At 43.9% G+C, this 21,493-nt stretch overlaps 1 protein-coding gene and 1 pseudogene across 7 annotated transcripts in view; one reads left to right on the top strand and one right to left on the bottom strand.

The window, feature by feature from the left end:
- EFCAB6 (EF-hand calcium binding domain 6) overlaps positions 1-21,493 on the top strand; it is a 215,066-nt gene that overhangs the window by 109,626 nt on the left and 83,947 nt on the right. For all 7 annotated transcript variants that reach the window (XM_074326517.1, XM_074326519.1, XM_019715052.2 and 4 more), the window contains one exon: positions 21,222-21,336. In XM_074326517.1, coding sequence (XP_074182618.1) covers positions 21,222-21,336 — 115 coding nt within the window. The remainder of the gene's footprint in view (positions 1-21,221; positions 21,337-21,493) is intronic.
- Positions 1,840-2,277, bottom strand: LOC109436465 (small ribosomal subunit protein bS18m; annotated as a pseudogene).

Below are 21,493 nucleotides of genomic sequence, written 5' to 3'. Positions count from 1 at the left end.
ACTGGTGTGATTAGACTAACCGAGCTGTTCCCTCCCTCCGGAATTCGAGGGCGCGTTACAATCCCAGTTCCCTGTAATTGGCTGTTCCTGAAGGGAACTCTTATTCTTCACCCTCAGTAAACACGCTGAGCGTTGTACAGCTCACTGCTGTTCTCAGTCCTGTCTCCGGAGGCCCAGCCAAGGCCTCTGGAGACAGACGCCAGGCTGCAGAGCTCCTCAGGAAACTTACCGATCACCCACCCCCCTCCCTGTGTCCTGGAGGCACGAGTCTGGGACAGCCCACCCCAGCAGCCCAGATTCCCGGCGCCTTACGCCTGCCCTTGCTTTGGAGTGGCTGAGGTTTCCTTCTTCCTCCCAGCAGAGCACCTCCTCTCGGGTGCTGGTCAGGCTCACAGTTCTGGGGGCCTGCCCTGTCCCCACCCTCCACCATCACTTCCTAATTGCATATGTCTTCCCCAAAGAGGGGGCAGGGACCCCATGGAAACTGAGCCCCAAGAACGCCGCTGAACATCTCCCAGCCCTCAGGTGCAGATAAGCAAACCAAATGACTATGGTGACTGGGCAGATTACGTTTTTCTTTTTTTTAAAGTCAAGTATTAAATATTTTCATTCATCTGGTTTTAAATCTTTTATTGGGAGCACACAACTCTGGTAAATAAAACAGGTATTTTTAAACTCTTCTTTATATATTATGTGAGGGGAAAAACACAAAAATAAGGGAACAATAAGAGGGACAAACAAACTTTCATAATAAGAGACCCATATACGCACCCAATGTCAGAGGCCCAGAGAGCGAGTGGGAAATCGCTAGGGGTCATCTCCCCACATTTACCCTTTTGGGGCTTTCAGCACCACTTTGCATTTTGACTACTGGGGCAGAGAGGAGCTTGGAGGCCCGCTCGGCTTCGCATACGGAGCACTGGTTCTCCAGCCTTGTTCAGGGGGCTTATGGCTCGGGTAAGAAAACCCTGAGAGAAAACGGATGAGGTGCCCTGCTGCTGAGAATGCCTGGTGGGGACAGGATGTGCCAGTGACCCATGGAGAGCTAAATCCGCAGACTTAGTGCTTTAGCTTCCTGTTATAGCTTCCCAGTCTTGCAGATGTTTTCAGGGGTGACCAGTTGTACATTCGAGTTACCTCACATCTTCAGTGTTATTGGTCCAAGCCCCACATAACCATCAAAAGTATGCATTTATTAGTGTTTCTCTGTCTTCTGGCAACAACCCTCTGCCAGACGCCAAAGCTGGACTCTCTCGTGGCCGCTCTCAGAGCAGGAGCAGTTGCAGACCCTTGGTGTCAGCTGACACGCCCCCAAGGACTTCCGTGTTTGCCTTTGTGTTGTCCTGGCCTTTCTGGTGGGGGGTGGGGGTGGGTTCTGTCTCCTAAGTAACACAGTGTGGGGACTTGCATTCTGCTTTTCAAAAGTTTTCAACTTCAATTTTAGCCCCAAGAATTTCCAGCAGTCAGCAGAAGTCTGGAAGGGGAAACCAGCCTACCCCTCGTGTCTCCAATGTGGCCACACAACTAGCCAACACTCTGCTGGAGTGGCCCTCTGCCTGGCCCAACCCTATTTCCCAGCCTCGCATCTACTGCCACAATCCTCAGCCGTTCCCAGGGAAAATGCGGTTGCATAGGCTCAGTTCGCCTCTGACGGGTTCTTCTCACCTTGGAATTTCAATCTCTTTAAACGACAGTATGGCTTCCTCAGCTCTCTGATCTGATCCCTTTTCCTTATTTTGTAATTGATTGGGCTTTTCTACTTTTTTCAATGAGAATTTTTTCCCCCATTTTTTTTACTTAATTGTAAAAATAAGTTTATTGATGATAATGTCAGATAATTTACTCCCGATATTTGATATTACGAACTTCAGGGTCTTTGAGATACACGGGATCCTTGTATGTAACTGGCATAAAACACATCATTTGAGCTCTTTCAGTCACTTTTGTGATTTCTTTTTGTTTCTCCCCACAAAGACCTGTTAGGAGCCTTCCATAAATGCATCCAGTAAATGGAGAAATAAACTGGGACAAAAGCTGCACAGTCTTATAATCTACACATTTTCCACCTAAGATACACTTTTTAAGAGGTTCCTTATAAGGATTTTCCATTGGAGTGGGCAGGTCCTCATTGCTGGTTACCTGTTTATATTGTGAACAACTTCTCCTCAGCACCGCGTGATTTCCGGGATTTGGGATGCAGACAGTAGCCATTATGAAGTGGGTCAACTTTTTCCTCCCTAGACCACTACCAACAACAACCACAGCGACTGTGACCATGGCTCCTCACTCCTCTTCCTTCAATGAGAATGTTTGCTTGCTATGAATTATTCCATCCTATCCAGAAGCAGTTGAAGTTTGTCAGTTTTATTACCGTGTTTACCCCAAAATAAGACCTCGCCAGACCATCAGCTCTAATGCGTCTTTTGGAGCAAAAATTAATATAAGATCAGGTCTTATGTTATATTATGTAAGACCCAGTCTTATATTATAGTAAAATAAGACCGGGTCTTATATTAATTTTTGCTCCAAAAGATGCTGATTGTCTGGCTAGGTCTTCTTTTCAGGGAGATAATAATGGTAGTAACAACTTTATTTGTACTGTTATTTTTTTCTTGTATATCTGTTTTATAGTTCTTTATTTTTGTTGTTACCTTGATTCTTCTCTCCCTTCTACTTGATTGAGATTCAATTTCCTTTTTTCTAATTTCTTGAGATAGAATGTTAGATCATTGCTTTTTAGCCTTTATTTCTCTAATGTATGAATTAATGGCTATACATTGCCCTCTAGGTACAGGCTTAGCCATATCATACAAGTTCAGTATGTCATATTTTCATTATCATTTGATTCAAAATATTTCATAATATCCCTTTTGATTTTTTTCCCTAATGGTTTATTTTAAAGGGGTGTTACTTAATTTCTAAACAGTTGGGATTTTTCTAGTTTCCCTTTTATTATTGATTTTAAAGTTGGTTCCATTGTAATGAGAGAATACATTCTAAACACTAGATGACTTCAACCAATCCTTTGAGGTATTGGGGACTGGATTATAACCCAGCATATAGATAGTTTTGGCAAATGTTCCATAAACACTTGAAAAGAGTGTGTACTCCATCATGGACCTTCAATTTTCTAAGTATGTCATTTAGGTTGATTATATTAACGGTGTTTTTCAGAACTTCTATATCCTTATCAAATTTTTGCCTGCTCATCCCATTAGCTATTGAGAGAAGTGTATTGAAGTATATTGTGGATTTGTCTAGTGCGATCCACTTTTATTCTGTTGATTGTTGCTTTATTCACTTTGAAGCTAAATTATTGGGTATACATAGATTCAGAATTGCTGAAACTTCCTATGAATTGTCTCCTTTATCATTATGACATGACTCTCTCGATACAGAGTAATGTTACATGCCTTCAAGCCTATTTTTGTCTGATAATAATATAGTTACTTCAGCTTTCTTTTGATTCGTGTTAGCATAGTATATTCTTTTCTATCCCTTTACTTCAAACTTTCTGGGTGCTTATATTTAAAGTAAGTCTGTTTTAAGGGCAGCATAGCTGATATTTTAAAAGATGTAGTGCGACAGTCTTCTACCTGGAGTATTCAGTCCATTTTATATTTAATTACTGATAGGGTTGTTTTATATCTATTGTCTTACTGTTTTTTCTCTTTGACCCAGCTGTCTCATGTTTCTGTCTCTGCCTTTTCTTACCTTCTTTTAGATTATTCGGCTATTTCTATTATTCTGTTTTCCCCTCTATTAGCTTACTGGTGAGTACATTCTTCTGTCCTTCTTACTGTGGCTACAGTAGTGATTGCAACACGTACCCTTATCTTACTGCATGTAGTTAAATATAAACTATCTTTATCACTCCCCTAACATTGCTAGATATAAAAAAATATTCTAATTTCATTTATCCCTTCCAATCTTTTGTGTTATTGCTGCCATGCATTTACATTTTACATATGTGTTAAATCCCACAAGATACTATTATTATTTTTATAGGAAAAAAGCTGTCATATGTATGTACATATTACCCTTGCTTTGTTCTTTCCCTCTTACATCTTTATGTTTGCACCTGGGCTCATTTTCACTTTGCCTAAAGACCTCCCTTTTGTCCTTCTTAGAGTTCAAGTGTAGCAGCAACCAGCTCTCTGCATTTTCATAGTTTACTCAGATTTCCTTAGTTTTTACCTCACGTCCTTTTTCTGTCCACGATTCCATTCAGGATCCCACGTTACATTTAGCTGTTATGTCTTCTGAGACTTCTCTGGGCTGTGACAATTTCTCAGACGTTCCTTGTTTTTGATAATCTTGACAGTTTTGAGGATTACTGGTCAGATACTTTGTAGAATATCCCTCTACTGGGATTTGTCTGATATTTTTCTCTTGATTAGACTGGGAGTAATGTTTTGGGGAGGAAGAGCATGGAGGTAAAGTGCCCTTCTCATCACATCACATCACATCACATCACATCACATCACATCACATCACATCAGAGCACGTGCTGTCAGCATCCTGATGCTGGTCACGTTGATGTTGACCTTGATCACCTGGCTGAGGTGTGTCAGGCTTCTCTCCACTGTAAACTTCTTTTCTCTCTCTCTTTCCATACTGTTGTCCTTGCTCAGCCCACACTTATGGAGGGGAAATTATTATGTTCCACCTCCTTCACGGCAGAATAGCTACATAAATTATTTGAAATTCTTCTGCATGGGAGATTTGTCTCTTCTATCCATTTATTAATTTATTCAATCATTTATTTATATGAGTACAGACTTATGCCTCATTATCCTTTAAATGTCTGTGTAATCCTTAATAATATTTCGTTTCTCACTCCTGATATTGGTAATTGTTTTTATCTTTTCTCTTTGTTTCTTGAATAGTCTGGCTAGAGGTTTATCACTTTTATTGATCTTTTTATAAAACAAGCTGTGTTTCATTGGTTTCCTCTATTGCTTGTCTACATTCTATTTCGTTGATTTCTACTCTTATCTTTATTATTTCTTTTCTCCTACTTGCTTCAACTTTTGGAGGGTTTAATTTGCCTGACACACCAGGGGATTTTTCTTGGAATGTTCACCTTGAGAACCTGGTGAAGTTCCTGGTGATAAAATCCAAGTGTGCCCCTCCCCCCAAGACCGAGCCCCCGGTTTCTCGTTCCTCAGCTCATCCTCCCTCAGCCTCTAGCAGTTTGTCAAAGAACCACGTACGTGTTCCCCCCAGTTTGTGGCAGCATTGGCTTCTGCTCCCGGCAATCTGCTCTTGGCTGTGACTCTCTGTGTTCATACCTGTCTCTCCAGATTTCAGATTTCTCTGATGGGTCTAAGAAAAGTCATTGATTTTCAGTTTGTACAGCTTTTTTCTTGTAAGGATGGAAGTGATGACTTCCAAGCTCTTTACAGATTGAACCTGAAAGCAGAATTCACTCTTATGTTTTAAAGATATTTTAGCTGGAAATGGAATTGTAGGTTGGCAATTATTTGCTCCTAGCATTTAGAAGATATCATTCCATTGTCTTCTGGTTTCTGTCAGTTCTGTTGATAAATAAACCACCAGTCTTATTGTTGCTCCTTTGAATGTAATGTATCTTGTTTTCTTCAGCAGCTTCTAAGATTTTTGTCTTTGTATTTCAGCAACGTAACTATTTGTGCCTGGTTGTGCCTTTCCTTGTATGCATCCTGCTGGGGTTTGCAGTTCATCTTGAAACTGTGGGTTGATGTGTTTAATCAAAAATTTTGTGAAAAATTCTCAACCATTATCTCTTTTCCTTTTCTTATGCTCCATTCTCCCTGTCCTCGTATGTTACACTGGCTCACAATATCCCACATGTCTCTTTCACTCTTCTATGTCCTTTCCATCCTGTTTCTCTCAGTGCTTCAGTCCCAGTATGTTCCATTGACCTGTCTTCCAGTTTGTTAATCCTATGTTCTGCTTTTCCCAACCTGTGGTAAATTTTATTCATATAACTTTTAATTTTAGTATTTTTTTCCATTGTGGGATGTCTATTTGCTTATTTTTAATATATTCCATATCTGTGTCTGTTCTTCTATTGTCTCAGCATATTCCTGTATTTTCTTAAATGTATTTATAACTATTTAAAAATCTTTTTTTCTGCCAACTCCAGTATCTGGATCACCTGTAGATCTTTTTCTATTGTCTCTTTTTCCCCTTGACTTTGGGTCACATGGTCCTCTCTCTTAGCATGCCAGATAGATTTTTATTGATTGTCAGATATTATGTTAAGAAAATTGAGAAGCTCTAGGTAATGGGTCATGCTTTCCTTTGCTAGGCAGATAGAATGGGGCCTGATGATCTTAATCCAGTTAGGGACTGAGTTGATTTGAGGTTGGATTGCAGTTTCTCAAGGCTCCATTTGCCTTAAAATGAAAACAAGAGAAAACAAAAAAAATCTGCTGTTCCTGGGGTGTAGCCTCTAAAGTTTTAAACCCAGAACCTATGTTATTCTCTGAGCCACTGCCCTTGAAAAATCCTGAACTCTAACCTTTGTTTCCTCAGGACCACAAGGTGACAAAAGAAGTTCCTTCTTCTTTTCAGAGGCTTTCTGCCATGATTTTTAGTCTTCTGACCCACATGGCTTCTGAATTCAACAAATATCTTGAGGGGAAAACTGGGCTCAGTTCTCCTCTTTTCCCTTCTCACTAGGAATCTGGCCAATCCAGTCTCTAATTTTGGTCACTGTAGTCCCATGAGTTTGTCACAAGCTCTGCTTGTCTCTCTCTGTGCTAATAGTGACAGTCTGCCTGGGCCACCAGCCCCCATCCTAAGCCTCTTGCCCTGCTCCCAGAATGGGTGAAGGGCTCACTTCTCCTCAGATTCCTCCTGCTCTTAGATTTTTGTACCTTTGAGGCCTGGTTGCCTCAGCAGCTCTCTAATGTGCCATTCAGATGTTTTTGTATTTTATCTGGCTTTTCTGTTTGTCCTCAGCAGAAGCATAGATCTTCTGCAAGCTGAACACCAACCCCTTCACTTTTTGATGGACATTCACTTCTTTTTTTCTTCTTTTTCTATCTCTGAACAATCTTTTTGTGTCTTTACATATTGATGCCTTTGTTTTTATTTCTATGGAATGGATTGCCAGCAATAGGATTGCTCGCTCTAAGATAATATAGTTTTAATTTTAACACATGTTGACTGTTTGTTTTTTTAAAAAAACAACAATACTGTAGTATACCATATTTTTAGTAGCTGTGAATGAAAGTACCTTTTCTCTAACCCTGTTAGCAATAGTAATTATCGCTCTTTAATTTTTGCTGGGCAGATACCTTTAAAGTGATTGCTCATGTTAACTTTAATTTGCATTTATTTCCCAGACTACTAGTGAATTTACTCTTTGGGAGAGGGTCATTAGGATTTGTTCTTCTGTGAGTTGCCTATTTATATCTTTTGCCCTCCTGTCAATTTATGAGATATTTGTTTACTATAGATAGACATTGTCATGTTTCCTGTTTTCATAAGAAGCCCAGGACTCCCAGTTTATCCCTCATCCTCTGGATTTTTACCCCTGGGACTTTCTCCTTCCTTAGGCTCTGTATCTCTTGTAACCTGATGCCAGCCTTACTCTCCCAGTTCCCGCTCTTTTCTGACACTTTTCCAGTTGCACCAGCTCAAGCCTGGCTCTCTCCTGAAGGCACTGCTGTCTCCCTCACTGAGATGGACACTTGACAAGGGCAGCTGTCTTTGTCCTTTTCATTCTCTGCTCTGTCTCCAGCATCTAAAACAGTGCTCAGCACAAAGTAAGTGTTCAATACATATTTGTTCATGAACCCAATCGATACTCAACAGCATTGCAGTGTTGTGGTTCACCACGTTGACTCTGGAGCCAGACTGCCAGGTTCAAGTCCCAGCTCTGCACTTAATAACTATGTGACCTTGGGCCTCAGCTTCCTAAAGTGGAGACTGTAGAAGTAGCTATGTCATAGGATTGTTATCAGGATTAAAAGAGCTAATATATATGTATTGGTTTCCTAGGAATTGGTAACAAATTATCACAAACTGGCTGGTTTAAAACAACAGACATTTATTCTGTCGTAGTTCTGGAGGCTGGAAGTCCACAATCTGGTGTCAGCAGAGTCTGCTCCCTCTGGGGGTTGCAGCGGACCCACCCTTCCTTGCCTGTACTAGATTCGGGGGAGGGGAGCGGCTGGCAATTCTCGCATTCCTTTGCTTTGTAGCTGCGTCACTGCAGCCTCTGTCCTCTTTCTTCTGTGTCTCTGTGTCTCCACTTGCAGTTCTCCTCTCTGTGTATCTGTGTCCACATTTCCCTCTTATAAGGACACACTAATCCTGTATGACACCTGCCAAGGCCCTATTTTCATTAAAGGTCACAGTCGCAGAAACCAGGGGGTAAGACTTCAACATATCTTTTTGGGGGACACATTTCATCCCCATACAATATGCAAACTCTGTGAACGGGGCCTGGCACGTGACGTCAGGGACTGAGCCATTGTTTTCCCTCTTGTCCTTGTGCCTTTCCCAGCGCCTAACGTACAGTTGTTCAGAAAAACCTGGTGAATTAATTAGTAATTTGTCAGCTCCTTATTTTCTGCACTACCAGTGTATTTTCAAATGTCTCATTTGTCTTTTTTTTTTCTCTTTTTTTTTTTAGTGTATCTTTCGGCCATTAGAATATTTTAAGTTTTTGTACAACCAAATTTGTCTATCTTCCTACCTTTGTTCCTTTTTTCTTTTTAAAAAAAGTAAATTTCCGGGCTTGTAGTCTTGGTTAATAAAGTGTCATTCCTCTACCCTCCACTCTTCTTCCCATGTTTTACTGATAACCTCCTAGACTTTCTTGCAAGAATTTTTATTGTTTTGTTTTTAAAATGGAAATGCTTAATCCATATGGAATTAATTTTTGCACATGGTACAAAATCGGGCTGTTCTACATTTTCCCACTGAATGGAACTGTTACCTGTCTCATCTGTGAAATTCTCATTGTACTGAATTTTTACATCTGAAAATTCCCATTTTGTTATATTGATATACACCTATTTCTATACCAATGCAGTATGTGTTTAAAAACAAGTCTTTCCTCATTTGTCTTCATTTTTCTGTTTTCTTAACTATTCTCAGGCCAGGTTTATATTTTCCCATGTAAACTTCATCCAATTACCCCCTCAAATGCATTATTAAGATCACAATTGAACTTGCATGAAATTTATATCTTAAAAACCTACATGCTTTTGAAGCGAAGAAGAGAGAGCACAAAGGAGCGCACAGAAGGAGAGGACAGAGAGCCTGGCGCTCCTGCGGAGGAGGCTGCAGTTCAGTGTCACTTCTTCCTGCCGCATTTGACTTTGGGCTCAGGTTCGGGCATCAGAGGTTGTTTCCACTTGCCCTTTGAACAATACGTCCGACTTCCAGGACGCGAGGACAGCGTCCTCTGAAGGAGGAATGGCCTGTCTGCTTTCATCTGCAGTCTTCACAATTTGTTAGTGAAGTCCTGGATTCATTTGCCTGTGGAACACTCTATGATTTTACATGTATGCAAAAATGCGCTAGGTTCTGGATATTTGCGTCGAAAATGAGACACATCTGGTTGATTTACTGGCTATACCTGAATTCCCCTAGACATTGAAAAGTTGTCAGATCACCTTACCTTGTGTTCTCAGACTGAGACGGTCTCATTTCACCATTTTTGAAGGTTGCCTGTAGGTTCAGCATTTTGTCATTCTGAGCCATCTAAGCACAATTGTAGTCTAGTTGGTTTCTACAGGGATAATATATTTTTAAGAAAACGGGGGCTGGCCCGGTGGCTCAGGCGGTTAGCGCTCCATGCTCCTAACTCCGAAGGTTGGCGGTTCGATTCCCACATAGGCCAGTGGGCTCTCAACCACAAGGTTGCCAGTTCAATTCCTCGAGTCCCGCAAGGGATGGCGGGCAGTGCCCCCTGCAACTAAGATTAACACGGCACCTTGAGCTGAGCTGCCGCTGAGCTCCCTGATGGCTCAGTTGGTTGGAGTGCGTCCTCTCAACCACAAGGTTGCCGGTTGACTCGCACAAGGGATGGTGGGCTGCACCCCCTGCAACTAGCAATGGCAACTGGACCTGGAGCTGAGCTGCGCCCCCCACAACTAAGACTGAAAGGACAACAACTTGAAGCTGAATGGCACCCTCCACAACTAAGATTGAAAGGACAACAACTTGACTTGGAAAAAAAAATCCTGGAAGTACACACTGTTCCCCAATAAAGTCCTGTTCCCCTTCCCCAATAAAATTAAAAACAAAAAGAAAGAAAAGAAAATGGAACCAAATCATCACTGTCATCACCATGCCTGCAGCAAAAGAGAAAAGCAAAAAGCCCCTGTTTTACAACTTGGTGATTGCCATTGACAAACCATCGGTCTGTCTGGAGGGTCAAGAGCTGGGCGCTAAGGCTGGCGGAAGGATGGCTTTAGGAAATGTGATGCAGTACCATTACTGACAGATTGGACAGAATTAGACCAGGTATATCTAGCCTGTGGACTGGTCCTTTTCAGCTTCTGGGGAGTGTTGGGTTGTGATCATGGTGTGTTTCCTGTGGCCACAGCACTGCCACCCAATGTATAGCATCCCATAGACTCAAAGAGCTGGAAAGGGCCTTAGAGTCCATGCGCACGTCCTCCCCCTTATCCCTTCTCCGTTGTTCCCCATCTCAGGGGGGACAGCACGCTTCCCTGACGCGGTGACGTTGGCTTTTGTCGTGTGGCTTTCGTTGTCATGGAGTATGGGGCATATGGCCTGAGCAGCTACTGTTCCTTCAGTTTGGTCCCCAGAACATATGCATGTGGAACACGCCTAAACCCACCCCGCAGCCCAGAGCCCAGCCAACCTGCAGGCTGAATTGGAGGCGCCACGCCAAGCGCCTCTGACATCAGCCAAATTGTACATGACCTACAGACCCGTGACCGTGAGAGGCAATGCTTGTCAGCCACCAAATCTTGGACGGTTTGTCCTGCAATAGCTGACTCACAGAGTCCATGTCCCTGCCATAGGCCAGTTCCAAACATGAACACCCAGGCCCAGTCTCAGCTGTGTCGTCTGCATGCTGCCCAGGCTGGGTCATTTGAATGGGAGTGACACACTTCCCAGTGTGAACGCTGTGCGGAGGTAACCGCCATTGCCCAGGACGTCAGAGCCAGAAGCCTCAGGTCTAAGTCAGACTGTCACCGGTGCTGGGCTGTTTGTTGTCCTGACTGCCAAGCCTCCCTGGGCAGTGACGCCCAGTGCAGTGACGTGAGTGGCTCCATACTGCTCACGTGCGACCCTGGGCAGGCTCTTGCATTGCTGGGCTTCAGGCTCCTCATTGTAAGTGGTGAGAGACACTCTCGGGCTCTCTCAATATTATAAGTCATGAGACGGTGTTGTCTCGTGGCGTCGGGCTGACACGTGTTCACACCTTTGCCCCACCACTTGCAGCTGTGCTGTGTCTTTCCAGCACACGGACGGCTTACTTAGCCTTCCTAACCTTCGATCTCCTCAGTGTAAGGTGGGATCAGTCTTCCTTCCGTTGAGGAGTTGTTGATGACGTGTTAAATAAGATGATGTGTTAAAGCCACTCGGTACAGCAGCTGGCACCTCGTAGGTCCTCAGTCACATCTCCCGCTCAGTGACACTTGTGAAGCTTCCATTCCTACCTGGAGTCAGGAAGGAGCATGTACAGCTCAGAGGCCAGCGCTGGCCCTTGTCGTTAGGCTGTTAATGCCGGGACTCCGTACTTGACATGCTCACCAGCTTTACCTCCCGTATCTGAGCTGCTGTCTCTGGACACCCCGCCACCGTCACATTCCCCAGGGGCCTGTATCTGAGATGCTCTTCTCCCTTTGAAATTCCATTTCATTCTTCCCGGTATTCCTGTCAGTCAGGGAACAAAGCGGAAATCCTGTTACTTTATCTGCATCACAGACCAAATACATTGCTACCTGTGTGACGACAGCGTCATGCATACCCCTCACGGAGGTTTGCATCCGTTTTGAAGACTGTCTTTCTGGGGCCACATGGACACTCAGACATGTGGGTCTGAATACAGGTACACTGCTACCGCTGCGACGTCAGTTCCAGAACATTGCAAAAACGTGAGGCACACAAATTTTCTGGTTTCCCAGGGCATATGCAAGTTATATTTATTCTATATTATAGTATATTAAGTGTGCAATCGCGTAATGCCTAAAAATTTATATACCTTAACTTAAAAAATACTTTATTGGTAAAAAGTGCTATCATCTGAGCCTTCTGTGAGTCATACATCATCTTTTTGCTGGTGAACGGTCTTACCACAGTGTTAATGGCTGCTGACTGATCAGGGTGCTGGTTGCTGGAGGTTGGGGGGACTGTGGCAATTTTTAAAAATAAGACAGCAATTAAGTTTACCGCGTCAATTGGCTCTTCCTTTCATGAAAGGTTTCTCTGTAACATGAGATGCTGTTTGATAGCATTTTACCCACAGTAGAGCTTCTTTCAAAGTTGGAGTCAATCTTTTCAAACCGTGCAGCTGCTTTTCAACTAAGTTTATGTGATATTCTAAATCATTTGTTGTCATTTCAACAATCTTTACAGCCTCTTCACCAGGAGTGGATTCCATCTCAAGAAACCATTTCTGTGCTCGTCCACAAGAAGCAGCTCCTCATCCGTACAAGGTTGATCATGAGCTTGCAGCCATTCAGTCACATTTTCAGGCTCTGCTTCTAGTTCTCTTGCTGTTTCCACCACCTCTGCAGTGACTTCCTCTCAAAGTCATCCATGAGGGTTGGCATCAACTTCCAAACTCCTGTTAATGTTGATGTTTTGGCCTCTTTCCATGACTCATGAATGTTCTTAATGGCATCTAGAATGGTGAATTCTTTCCAAAGGTTTGTAACTTATTTTGCTCAGCTATAGCCTTACAAAATATATTTCTTAAATAAAAAGGCGTGAAAGTTAAAATGATTCCTTGGTCACGGGCTGCCGAATGGATGCTCTGTTAGCAGGCATGCAAACTACATTAATCTCATGTCCATCTCCATCAGAGCTCTCGGGTGACCAGGTGTGTTGTCAATGAACAGTGATATTTTGAAAGGAATCTTTTTTCTAAGCAGCAGGTCTCAACAGTGGGCTTAAAATATTCAGTAAGCCATGTTGTACAGTGATGTGCTGCCATCCAGGCTTTGTGGTTTCATTTATAGAGCACAGGCAGCGTGGACTTAGCATAACTCCTAAGGGCCCTGGGATTTACAGATGGTAACTGAACACTGGCTTCGACTTAAAGTCACCAGCTGCATTAGCCCCTAACTAGAGAGCCAGCCTGTCCTGTGAAGCTCTGAAGCCAGGTATTGACTTCTCTCTAACTATGAAAGCCCTAGATGGCATCTTCTTCCACTATAAGTCTGTTTTGTCTACGTTGAAAATCCATGTGTAGTGTAGCCACCTTCACTAATTATCTTACTAGATCATCTGGAAAACTATGGCAGCTTTTATCTCAGCACTGGCTCCTTCACCTGTACTTTTATGCTGTGGAGATGGCTTCTCTCCTTAATCCTCATGAACCAACCTCGCCAGCTTCAGACTTTTCTTCTGCACCTTCCTCACCTCTCTCAACCTTCACAGAACTGAATAGAGTTAGGGCCTTGCTCTGGATTGGGCTTTAGCTTAAAGGGATGTTGTGGCTGGTTTGATCTTCTATCCAGACCCCTAAAACTTTCTCCACATCAGCAGTGAGTATGTTTTGCTTTGTTATCATTTGTGTGTTCACTAAAGTAGCACTTTTAATTTTCTTCAAAAAAATTTTCTTTGCATTAACAACTTGGCTACCTGTTTGGTGCACGAGGCTTAGCTTTCAGCCTGTCTCAGCTTTCGACATGCTTTCCTCACTGAGCTTAATCATTTCTAGCTTTTGATTTAAAGCGAGAGATGTATGACTTCCTTTCACTTGAACACTTAGAGGCCATTGTAGGGTCATTAACTGGCCTGATTTCAATATTGTTGTATCTCAGGGAATAAGGAGGCCTGAGGAGGGGGAGAGAGATGGGGAGTAGCCTGTCGGTGGAGCAGTCAGAACACACATACTTATCGTTTAAGTTTACCATCTTATATGGTCACGGTTCATGGTGCCCCAAAACAATTATAATAGTAACAGCAAAGATCACTGATCACAGATTGCCATAACAAATGTAATCATAATGAAAAACTTTGAAATATTGCAAGAATTACCAACATGTGGCACAGAGACTTGAAGTGAGCAAATGCTGTTGGAGAAACTGTACCTATAGACTTGCTTGAGGCAGGGCTGCCACAAACCCTCAATTTGTGCATCATGGAACACCTGCGAGTTGCAATAAAGTGAAGCAGAACAAAAGGAGGTGTGCCTGTGTCAAGGAAGCATCTGCCGATGGAGTTTGAACTTTCTATTCAAGTACAAATCAGATTTATTTTGAATGTTCCATGTTCTTGTCCAGCCATAGTACTCTTATCTCTAGTACCTGAGTCATATGTGGTCAGATAGTCTTGGTGATTAGAATTCTCAGATCATCCCTGCGTTCTGATGCCTGTGGTGACTAATAGGGGAGAGGAGCTGGACTAGCAGGTATCGTTGGGATAGAGGAATAGAAGGTAAGGAGGGGGATTGTGTCTGAAATTCTAGAGACGGCTTGTTTGGTTTTGGGGTTTTGTTTTTGTGTTTTGTTTTGTTTTGTTTTTTGCCTGTTTCATTTTTTTCTGTGAAGGATTGTATAAGGAAATGAAAGTAATATAACATATTAAAAATAAACCCCAGAGTTCTCTTTGGTTTTGTCACAAATAACTTAGGACAAAGACTCTCCAGGAAGGAATGGTTAAAAACGCAGTCTCCAGAGTCTATGCCCTTGAGCTCCACCTTCTCCTCAGGTCGTGTCCCCTAAGTCCCTGGCTTAAGTATAAACATGAATCTTTTCCTTGGTTCTCCCTAACAGAGGCAGACTGATATTGTCAAAGGAAAAATTTACTCAATGGAGTAGTAACGGGAGGAAAACAGAGCTATCATGGTTGATACAACAGAGAAACAGTGAAATGTCGGAGTCTGAAGTGTCTGCAGTGCAGCCCTAAAGAGCTAGTCAACTTCGCAGTCCCCAGGCTGCCTCCCTTTCCTCCCAGCTCCTTTTGTCTGACTCACAGGGAGCTGTCCTCTTGCCCCGCCTCGCAGTAGTCTTGGTCCTCTAACTTCTTCCTACCCGCGCCTGAACGACCACTTGGCACACCTGTCTGCCTTCTCGGGTCAGACTCGAGATCCACCCAGACGTGTGAGTGTCCAACAGTCCCTCACATTGACATGTCCTCCTTTTCTTGCCATTTAACATTTACTGAGCAGCTACTATCTGTTCGTAGGATGTAGAGGTAAAAAGACTTGCTGGTAATTTCTCTATCCACCAGAAATGTGTGGGGTGGCTGCCTGGTGTGAGGCCCTGTATGAGGGACTGTTTATGGCACAAGCAAGCAGAAGAGGCTATGAAAGCTCAAGAGAGTTTTGTCACCTGGTCTGGGGAGGACTGAGAAAGCTTTCTCTGAGCTGGTTACACCTGTGTTTTAAGGATGTGTTTGCTATAGCATCCAAGTCAGCATTACTGGGAATTCCACTTCCAGTGTAGCTGAATAAGCTCCTACTAGACCAACCTTCCCAGAGATACCAGCTGTAAACACTGGACAGTGTTAAATTAGTAAGTAAATAAATAAACAAATAACCAAGTACCTTAAGGCCCTGGAAAGTGAAACTAAGCAACCAGATTCTGGAAGGGAGTCAACTCTTGGAAGATGAGAATAAAATGGGGTGAGGTCCCCATTGCTTAAAGCTTTTCACCTGAGTGAATGCTTACATAGGGCAGATTTTTAAAAAAAAAACTGATAGAAAACCAACAGTGTTTCTGTCCTAAAGAACCAGAGGGCAGAGAGAAGCCTGGATAACTAATGCCACTGGAAAGTAAAAAGAGATTTTTTTAAAGGAGAGAGCCAGAGAGTGGGTGCTCCAAATTCTTTGTATAAATTCTGCCCAGATCTCTGGCTGACTATTAACCGTACAAGAACAGGGCAGATTGCAAGTAACCTAGTTAAGGATAAAAGAACTGAACTGAGATTTTAAACTGCTGCCCAAAACATAGTCTTTTTCAGTTTGAGTGCAAACAAATCTGCCTGCTCAAACAAATGAACAAACAAAAAAATCAACATCCTTTGGAGAAATATAATAAAATCCAGAGTCTCCACACCATAACATTCACAATGTCTAGGATACAATAAAAAATTACTAAATGTACAGAGAAATAGGAAAACATGACGTTTCTCCAGAGGAAAAACTCTTGAGATGATGCAGATGTTAAAATTAACAGTTTAAGTCTTTAAAGTAACTATTATAATTGTGTTCAGTGATGTAAAGGAAAATGTGATGAATGAAAATTTAGGAAATCTCAGCAGAGAATGGAATTTATGAAAAGAATCAAGGGGAAATTCTAGAACTGAAAAATAAAATATCTGAAATAAAAAAATTCATCAGATGGGTTTAACCACAGAATGGAGATAACAAAAGGGAGAGTCAGTGAGCTTGAAGGTAAATCAATAGAAGTTATACACATGAAGAAGAGAAAGAAAAAGGACAAAAAAAGAACTGCCTCAGGGACATGTGAACAACATCAGAAGGTCTAGCACAGGTATAATTGGAGTCATAGAAGGCAGGGAAGACTGAGAAAGAAGACATACGTCAGGAAATCATGACCAAAATTTCTCAGTTTGGGGGGAAAAGGCCAAATGTGTAGATTCGAGAGCTCAGAAAACCCAAGTGGCATAAATACAAAGAAAATCATAGACACACTGCTGAAAACCAAAATCAGACAGAGACTCTAGCATGTGAAAAATGACACATAAATGGGAACAAGGTTTTAAATCACCATTTACTGCTCATTGGAACAATGGAGGCCAGAGACAGTAGGACAATAACTTTAACATGCTGCAGAGAAAACAAAACAAAGTCTCTCATCCCAGAGTTTACATCCATCAAAAGTCTCCTTTAAGAATGAAGGTGAAATAAAGATGTTTTCAGATAAAAAACAGAAAGATAATTTATCACAAGCTGATCTTCACTATAAGAAATGTTAAAGGAAGTTCTTCAGGCTGAAGGAATTTGATGCTAGGTGGAGACTCAGGTGTTCATGAAAGAATAAAGAACATTGGAAATGCTAAATATTCGATCAAATATAAAGGCTATATTTTCTTTAAAAATACATAAGAAAGTTTACGGCAAATATTATAACATTGTCTTGTGGGTTTGTAATATACCAGGTAGATGTAAGACAAATGACCACTGTAGCATGAAGGACGGGGGCCCAGTAAAGACTTAAGTGGTTGCAAGGTTTGTGCATTTTCTCTGAAGGGGTTAAGTATTAACTAAATAGACCGAAAAGTTAAGGGTATATATTACAATTCTTAGAGCAACCACCCAAAGCATGATGCCGAGGTCTAGCAAACCCGTTTGTCTCATACGGAGCCTGGGGTGGTTCTCTCACCGCCTCGGGAGGCTCTGCCATAGCTGGGCTTAGGAAGACTGAGTCACTCACTCCACTTCCAGCCGATGGGCACCTGCATGGGAGCACCTGTCTTCACCGAGAGCCCCCAAGGATGAGCAGGTTTACACTCAAACTGACGTCCCAGGGATGCAGTAACTATTTGGCGAATCAGAATATACCAGGCCACAATTTGTCACTCTTTTTTTCTTTTTTTTTAAATTGGGGAATATTGGGGAATAGTGTGTTTCTCCAGGGCCCATCAGCTCCAAGTCGTTGTCCTTCAATCTAGTTGTGGAGGGCGCAGCTCACTGGCCCATGTGGGAATCGAAACAGCAACCCTGTTGTTCAGAGCTCACGCTTTAACCAACTGAACCATCTGGCTGCCCAGTTTGTCACTCTTTGAGGAACTTTCTTTAATCTGTTTTATAAATGTTGCAGTTTAGCCTTACGTTATATTGCAAATTGCCTCCAAGGGTTGTGATAAATCTGGTTGACTTGCTGGTGTGTTCGTCATAAACATGAGAGCAGAGCAAGGGGAAGCATTAGAAAGAGGCATTAATGTTGGTAGAATGCTTAGCACCTCTTCTGGCGATTGCACTCCCTGGGTTTTGCATCCTTTGCAATGCTGCTCCGCGCCAATGGGACTGCACGCCTGCAACCACCGGACAGGCTGCTGGAGGCATGCTGTGCTTCCCTGGTGCCTCACAGCCCTCCAGGCAGTGAGACATTTGCCTACAGACATTTTCTTACTCTCCAGTACATATGTTTTTATGAAAGAACTAAGCAGGAGGAATTTGCAGTGAATAATTCATGTGTAATTGTTTTCAAAATAAAGTTATTTTTCAAAAGGAAGCAAGCAATCTATCCGTTTCAGAGTCCCACTGCTGCTGCCACGGGGCCACAGCTTTCTGTCTGAACACTTGCCCATCCTGGGCTGGGTGGGACAGGCTCCTCCGCAGAGCTGGGACAGGACACGTGTGCAGATGGCACAGAGCTGCCAGAATGCTCAGTCACGCACTGCCTGCCCAAGTGGCCCGCAGGCCCTCAGCATGGTCTGGGAATCCAGCGCTGCTCCCCTAGCGCCCCCAGGCCACACAGCAACACCTGCACTGCCTCCCCTCTTCCTTGGCTCCCAGTCCTGCACCAGCACATCCTATCCCCCAGCTTGTTTACTTCAGCTCACATACACACGCCAACCAAGGCCTGGGCCTGACCAGCTGGGCCCGTGCAGGTACCATGAGCCACAGCCACATTCAGTTTATTACTGACGTAGCAGCCACAGGTGCCAGCTCCCTGGGTCCTAGCCCCACACACCAAAAAGGACGAAACCAGAGCAGGAGCTGATAACTGCACTGCTGGTGTGGCTGCCCTGTTGCAGCTACGTGGGCTTATATTCTGCTGCTCTAGTCTGAGGAGGCCGGGGCGGAAGGCTCCTTATCTCCTCAGAACCCGGGAGGGGAAAAGAAACTGTCCATGGTAGACTTCTGGGGAGCTGGCCTCATCGCAGCCTCTAGAGGCTCCCATCTTTGGTGTCCTAGGAGTTTCTCAGGTGTTCTGCCAAGACCCAAATTAGCCTCTGCCTGTGTGGCCAACCTGGATTCAAGTGAGGGCGCCAGGACTTCATAATGGAGACCCACCCCACTTCAGCCCCAGTGACCTCATTCCAATAGTGGAGTTCATCATAGTGGTTAATAAGAAGAACTGGGTTTGAACCCAGGTCTGTTATTTCCTAATAATCTGACTGGGACAACTCACCTAAACTCTCTTAAGCTGCTGTTTCAGCATCTTTAAAATGGGGGTAGTAAGAGTGGCTTATGATAAGGATTAAATGAGACTTATGGAATGCCTGTGAAGAACTCAGCGCAATGCCTGGCACAGAGCAGGCGACAAGCATTGCTACATGATGGTGATGATGAAGATGATGGTGGTGATGGTGATGGTGATGGTGGTGGTGATGGTGATGGTGATGATAGTGGTGATGGTGATGGTGATGATGGTGATGATGATGATGAAGATGGTGGTGATGATGATGGTGGTGATGGTGGTGATGGTGATGGTGATGATGATGATGATGATGGTGGTGATGGTGGTGATGGTGGTGATGATGGTGGTGGTGATGATGATGGTGATGATGGTGATGGTGGTGATGATGATGGTGATGGTGATGATGGTGGTGGTGATGATGATGGTGGTGGTGATGGTGATGGTGGTGATGGTGGTGATGATGATGGTGATGGTGGTGATGGTGGTGATGATGGTGGTGATGATGATGGTGATGGTGGTGATGATGGTGATGATGCTGGTGGTGATGGTGGTAATGATGATGGTGGCGATGATGATGGTGATGATGATGGTGGTGATGTATACTATCTTACCCCATCCTCCTGTTCATCATCCTTGACGTTTTTGGCCCTTAGACACATAGACACATTTTTGTTTAAATTTTTTTTATTGGGGAATATTCGGGAACAGTGTGTTTCTCCAGGGCCCATCACCTCCAAGTCATTGTCCTTCAGTCTAGTTGTGGAGGGCACAGCTCAGCTCCAGTTGCCGTTTTCAATCTTCAGTTGCAGGGGTGCAGCCCACCATCCCATGCGTGAATTGAACCAGCAACCTTGTTGTTGAGAGCTCACGCTCTAATCAACTGAGCCATCTGGCCACCCCTCCAGCAGCTCAGTGACAGCTCGTTGTCTTCAATCTAGTTGTGGAGGGTCCAGCTCACTGGCCCATGTGGGAATCGAACCAGCAACCCTGTTGTTCAGAGCTCGTGCTTTAACTGAGCTATCTGGCTGCCCCTCACATTTTGAACTGTGATTTTCTGACCTTTTTCTAAAAGAAAAATCATGTATTCTCATTTAAATTGTGAACACTTGGAGAGCAGCAGGGATGGTGTCTTCTGTCCCCCAGCAACCCTTCAGTGGGGGGGGGGCTCACCTCCAGGCAGGTAGTTCTGTCCTGGTTGTTGACTGGCCATTGGCAGTCTGCCCTTTGCACAGCTCAGCTGATCTAGGATGTTGTCGTCTGGATGATTCTGCTTCACTGAGTGCAATGCAGGGAGGCGTGTTTTCTCAGTCGCTCCCGCGTCCACCACGTACACAAAATGGAAACAGTTTGTAAACAGCAGGTTATGTGTCATGGAGTGAACGGATCTTGGATAACTTTCAACGAGCAGAGGTGGCTAACAAGAGAAACAAGAAGGACTATGGATTCCCCTTCCCCCACAGAGAAAACGCACGAGTATAGTTTGCAATTTGAAGTGTGGACCATAATGAAACTATTCAAAATTTTAGTTTTCCCTCCTCAAACTGCCTTGCTTTATTTTGTTCATGTTTCCTAGGATATGTGTGAGTATAAATGTAACTTATGAGACTCGAAAGCCACTGCTGTCACAGCACATGTGAATTTGGGTCCCTTGTGTGGCCCGGCGTCTGACGAGGTCTGCAGTGCTGACTTCAGCCCCAAATGCCATGCCTACCAGCCCCAGGCGGGGCGCCCACTGGATCCTTTGTTCACTCACTCGCTCAACAAACAAGCCTTGTACTGGGCCAGGGACCCAGGGCACCTGGGCCCCGCCCAAGGGAGTCTGTGGGCGGGGCAGACAAGTAACAATCAGGCTGGAGCAAGGGGCCATGGCGGTGAGGCCAGTGGGGGCTGAGGGGCTCAGCTGGGCATGAACACCAGGCCAACCTAACCGCCCCCCCTCACTCCTCTTCCTGTCAGGTACTGGAAGATAATGGAATGCCCATGGCTGACGACCAGTATGCTCAGCTGACTGCAAACATCGGATATAAGAAGGAAGGGATGAGTTACCTGGACTTTGCAGCAGCACTTGCAGGTAGCTTCCGCCACAGCACGCCCTGCGGGGCCGCCTCCCTGTGTTGGCACCACAAGCCTTTCTGAGCTCTGCCACCCGGCCATGGGGGGTGAAGGAGCACACAGAGCGATGGACAGAGTTGGTTCTCAGACAGGAGCGGATTTTTTTGTCCAGTTTT

The sequence above is a fragment of the Rhinolophus sinicus genome, linkage group LG02 (assembly GCF_036562045.2).
Source record: "Rhinolophus sinicus isolate RSC01 linkage group LG02, ASM3656204v1, whole genome shotgun sequence".
Classification (NCBI taxonomy): Eukaryota; Metazoa; Chordata; class Mammalia; order Chiroptera; family Rhinolophidae; genus Rhinolophus; species Rhinolophus sinicus.
Note: the sequence above shows the minus strand (reverse complement) of the source record. Positions and strands in the feature narration are given on the sequence as shown.